At 38.0% G+C, this 5,273-nt stretch overlaps 1 protein-coding gene across 1 annotated transcript; it reads left to right on the top strand.

Moving 5' to 3' along the window:
- The first annotated feature begins 256 nt into the window (after positions 1-256).
- Positions 257-2,612, top strand: LOC143628474 (uncharacterized). The gene is made up of 3 exons (XM_077098062.1): positions 257-490; positions 782-1,435; positions 2,517-2,612. Exons 1-3 carry the CDS (start codon positions 257-259, stop codon positions 2,610-2,612), a joined length of 984 nt encoding a protein of 327 aa, XP_076954177.1.
- The last annotated feature ends 2,661 nt before the right edge of the window (positions 2,613-5,273 follow it).

Raw genomic sequence — 5,273 nt, 5'->3', positions numbered from 1 at the left:
AAGTGGCAAAATCAGTGTTAACCAAGGAAACGGTTAAAGATCGTGGGTTGGGAAAAGAAAAGGAAGTTGTGGAATCGAAATGATTTGCAAAAACAAGTTTTTATAAAACAAGAAATCTCATTGATTTAAACCACTTCAAGAGAAAAAGATTATCTTTGTGCATGGTAAGACATCGGAATCTGAAAAAGAAGTTTTTTTCAGAAATCAAACAAACCAAGAGTTTTATAAACAAAAGGCTGAGCGTGAGAAATCTAAAATGACATCTCAGGTTAACAAGTTTGTTGATCAAAGACGTTGCTTCAATTGTAATGAAATTGGGCATGTTTTCTATGCATGTCCAAATCGGTTTAAGAATGATCAACCTCCATACCAAAAACCAGTTACCAAGAAACCTGGCCTGGGTTATGTGAGTGAGAAGAAACCGGTGACTGTCTTTGAGAATGTAAAAATCTTAAAATGTGATGAATCTATTAAAATTGATGTTGAAAAGGTTGTTAAATCTGATGTTCCAAATTTAAAAGTTTCAAAGACAAGTCAAACAACTTTTTATAACAAAAGGCAAGCCGTAGGTTAAAACTGGGTTGCAAAAACCGTTATTAAACCACCAGTGGTTGTTGAGAAAGTAATAACCGAATCTGAGTCACAAATTACCAGTGAAGATTCTTTATCTTGTGATTTAGATATTGATGATGCTAGGTAGTTATACAAAAACTTCAAACAACCCAAGACCAAGAAGGCTTGGGTTTCCTTGTTTCACTAAATCTATTAACTGTATGTTAAGGGGCTTCCATCATCTCACGATTATCGTTGGATAATGGATAGTGGAGCTTCTAGGCAAATGACGGGTACTATCTACTTGCTGAATGATGTCAAGTCAATAAGAGGAGGGTGTGTCGGTTTTGCGAGAAACCAAGGAGGACAAATTGTTGGAGAAGGCACCTTGATGAATAGGAAAGTAACATTCGAGAACGTCAACTACATTTCAGAATTGGAGAATAATATGTTGAGCATATCACAAATTTGTGATAAAATCTTTTCTACACATTTCACGGACCGAGAGTGTTTAATTTTGAAACCTGGCTTCAAAATACCTAAAGAGTGGATACTAATGCGTTCTTCTCGTGAGAATGATCTTTATGTCATGAACATGAGCACTACATCAACATCTTCGGGATCTGCTCAATGTTTCATTTCAAGAGCATCTAAACGGGAATCAATTTTGTGGCATCGGAGGATGGGACATATAAGTGTGAGGAAGATGAATCATCTGATTCATAAGAACTTAGTAGAAGGAGTTAATATGAGAAATTTTCAGTTACATGAAGAGTATTTGGACTGTAAAAAGGGAAAAAGGACAAAGATACCACATCCGAAGAAAATAGTCAACTCCATAAACTTACCTTTCGAACGTCTCCATATGGATCTTTTCGGTTCGGTGAATGTCAAAAGTATCACAGGAGAACTTTATTGTCTTGTGGTTACTGATGATTGTTCGAGATTTCATGGGTATTGTACTTGGAATCAAAGGATTAAACATATGATTCCCTAATGATCTTATTCAAGAAGCTAGAAAATATGTATAATCTACCGATACGTCGAATAAGAAGTGACAATGGGACGGAATTCAAGAACGAAAGACTGCTTGAGTACTGTAATGACCGGGGGATTCTTCATGAATTTAGTGCACCATACACACCACAATAAATTTGGGTTGCTAAATGAAAGAATCAAACCTTGATTGAAACGGCACGAAGTATGCTGTCTGATTCAAAGTTACCAGTGAATATTTGGTCAGAAGCAGTAGTTGCAGCTTGTTATACACTAAACCGGGTGCTTACTATCAAGAAATTTGGCAAGACGTGTTTCGAGCTACTAAATCATTGAAAACCTAATCTTAAGTGGCTTGAACCATTTGGATCGACGTGTACTGTTCTTGATCCTAGTGGCAAGTTTGGTCCCAAATCTGTTGAAGGATTTTTTATGGGGTATGCTAGTCCAATGAGACGTGTATACATTCCTAGCCCCCACTAGATTGTTCAAGTCCAAAACGTTGATTGTCAAATATATACTCCTACCGTTCAACGACCAGGGGATTCAAGGCTATTTGATTATGTAAGCCTTTAGGAGAGTTTCAAACTTCCTAAAAAGATTCTTTCTGATGAGACTTTGACGATGTTATACAATCAACAATTGTCATAAGAATATGTACCAACACCTGAAGTTCCTGTGTCAGATCCTGTTCAATCTGATGACTTACCAGAGATTAATCCTGCTTTTCATGACGATGGTGAATCAGATGAGGAGATTATTGAACCTATCTCTCCATTCGACATGAAGTGTTAGTACCTACAAAAGTGGTGTCAAGAACTTTATCCTTCCATCCAGAGGATAATTTAATAGGAGATTTGAATGCTGGGGTGCAAACAACACGTCAAATCGATCAGAATCTCCAGTGTTTCTATTCTAATGTTTCTCCTTTACAAAATCAATTCTCATTTAAATGTTTTATTTCTCAGGTTGAGCCGAAAACGTATAAAGAGGCCCTAACTGAAGAAAGCTGGGTTAATACCATGCAAGAGGAGCTTATGCAGTTTGAGAAGCTCGAGGTCTAGAAATTGGTTGACTTACCTGATGACAAGAAGCAGATTAACACCAAATGAGTGTTCAAATGCAAAAGAGATGAGAATGGAATCATTGTTAGAAACAATGAAAGACTTGTTGATCTGGGTTTTAATCAGAGAGAAGGTATCGAATACAATGAGGTTTATGCACCAGTTGCAAGGCTAGAGGCTATTCAGATATTTCTAGCTTTTGCTTCTTTGAAAGGTTTCAAAGTTTATCAGTTGGATGTGAAATCAACATTTCTTAATGGGAATATTAGTGAAGAAGTCTATGTGGGACAGCCACCAGGGTTTGTCGATCCGATCCACAAAGACAAAGTGTACTTACTTGATAAAGCCTTTTACGGTCTCTATCAGGCACCGAGAGCCTGGTATGAGACGTTGTCCCAACATCTTTTGGAAAATGGGTTTATCAGAGGAACCGTCGACTGTACACACTTCAACAAATTAGTTGATGGACATCTACTGATCGTGCAAATATATGTCGATGATATCATTTTTTGGGTCGACAAACGATGTTCTATGCAAGAAGTTTGAAGAAGTCATGAAGAAGAAGTTTGAGATGAGTGGAATGGGGGAAATGAAATTTTTCCTTGGACTTCAAGTAGAACAGATGTCAGATGGTATCTTTATCCATCAGACCAAGTATGTCAATGACGTATTGGCGAAGATCAACATGTCTGATGCATCGGCAATCAGTACTCTTCTACCATTGAATCATAGTATTGGTCTTGATCCCAACGGGGAGAAGGTTGACCAAACATTATGCCAATCTATGATAGGCTCATTGATGTATCTTACTGCTTCTCGGCCAGATATCATGTATGCTCCCTGTTTGTTCGCTCGATATCAATCGAATCCAAAGTTTTCACATCTCATGATCGTCAAAAGAATTCTACGCTATCTCAAGGGATGTCCGGGGTTCGGTCTCTGGTATCCAAAAGACGACGAGTTTGTGTTAAGGGCTTATTCTGATTCAGACTATGGAAGCTATAAGCTAAATGCCAAATCTACAACGGCAGGGTGTCAGTTCTTCAGCAAGAGACTTGTCACCTGGCAATGTAAGAAACAAACCACGATTTCTTTTTCTACATGTGAAGCTGAGTATGTAGCTGTCTCTAGTTGCTGCTATCAGGTCCTTTAGATAAAAACAACAGATGCGGGACTACGGTTTGAATTTTCTTACGACCCCTATCTTTGTAGATAATAATGCAGCTATGTCCATAACTAAGAATCCGGTTACTACAAAAAGATTGCCCTAAGGAAACCTTTATTTTATAAAAAAGCTGCATTAGGTGAAGTTACATTAGACCTAATGCAACTTTTTTATCAGATAACGCAACTGTTTCTTTCAAATGCAACCTTTTTAAAATGTTGCATTTGAAAAAACAGTTGCATTATCTAACAAAAAAGTTGCATTAGGTCTGATGCAAGTTCACCTAACGCAATTTTTTTTGTAAAATAAAGGTTTCTTTAGGCTAATTTTTTAGTAGTAACCACTCTAAAACTAAGCATATTAAGTGTTGGGTCGGATTTATGATAAGGAAGATTGGAATCTTCTTAACCACCTCAGAAAACGGCTAAGTATGGACTTCGAGCAAGCCTAGACGATCAAGCATGGTTTTACTACTTCGAGCAACGTCTTCAGAACCTTAAATGGTTGATTCTTCTAAGTGTTAAGGCTTCGAGCAAGCTACACTTCAACAAGCAAGAGTATTCTTCTATCGAGCATGGATTGCCAATAGAGCAAGCAGCTTGATCATACAAGTTTTAACTAAGTGTTACGAGCACAGGATGATCGAGCACATGGGGACAAGCATGGGTGCAATAAGAAGATGTCAAGTGATCAAAGAAAGGACTTCGAGCACAGTTCAGTTCCCGAGCAAGATTTACATCCGATCATGATAAAGATTGCTGAATAAGAAAAGTTGAAGACATTAAGAAGAATGAGCTTGCTCGATGGATTGGTTCTAGCAAAGCATGGACTAGTCAAGAAGAATGAAGTCTAGTGGAAGGGAATATGTTCACTGAATATATTCTAAGTAAAGTATGCTCGAGGACAGTCAATGAGCATACCTAGCATAGTGAGCTTGCTCCAGCGAGATTGTTATCTTGCTCGAGGACTCGACACTTGTATTATTTTCTATTTCATTAAATAATTATTAGGAACTTCTAGAAGGACTGTCAGGGTCTATAAATAGGGGTCCTAGGATACCTTTTAGGGCGCGGTTTTTCACACGGTTTTCAGACGGAATACAGGCTGGCATACACTGAATACGAAAAACATTCCATAGAATATTCTCTTTATTTTCTCGTACAATCACCGCCGCCGTCACACAAAACCCTAGACATTCCTTTCACTGTTCCATTAATGATGTATTTATTATAGTGAATCTTTGTGTATTGAATGAGCTTTGATTGACCATTTATTGCTGTTTTGTGTTTATTATTCAGACCCATTCGTTCCCATTCGTTGGATATCCTGATTCTACTGGGATATTCAATAGGCCTTTTGGGTAATCGAGTCGGTGTGTTCTTGTCAACCTTTCTAAGGTTTCATCCGACTCACGGTCCTGACAAGTGGTATCAGAACCTGAGTAAGCTCGCTGAAGGCCACGGGACAGAAGGTTGTGAAAAAGCTTGAAGCTTTAC

Source organism: Bidens hawaiensis, unplaced genomic scaffold, assembly GCF_021521415.1.
Source record: "Bidens hawaiensis isolate Kalapana, Puna unplaced genomic scaffold, B.hawaiensis_p1.1 tig00005003_1, whole genome shotgun sequence".
Classification (NCBI taxonomy): Eukaryota; Viridiplantae; Streptophyta; class Magnoliopsida; order Asterales; family Asteraceae; genus Bidens; species Bidens hawaiensis.
This window is presented reverse-complemented; position numbering and strand designations above follow the sequence as displayed.

What these genes read in the sequence shown, in the direction of transcription:
- LOC143628474 (XM_077098062.1), top strand. Translation starts at nt 257, where the DNA reads ATGACATCTCAGGTTAACAAGTTTGTTGATCAAAGACGTTGCTTCAAT. An exon ending in TTAAAATTGATGTTGAAAAG is followed by an intron (nt 491 to 781) that starts GTTGTTAAATCT and finishes CTGTATGTTAAG; the next exon opens with GGGCTTCCATCATCTCACGA. An exon ending in ATATGGATCTTTTCGGTTCG is followed by an intron (nt 1,436 to 2,516) that starts GTGAATGTCAAA and finishes TTTATTTCTCAG; the next exon opens with GTTGAGCCGAAAACGTATAA.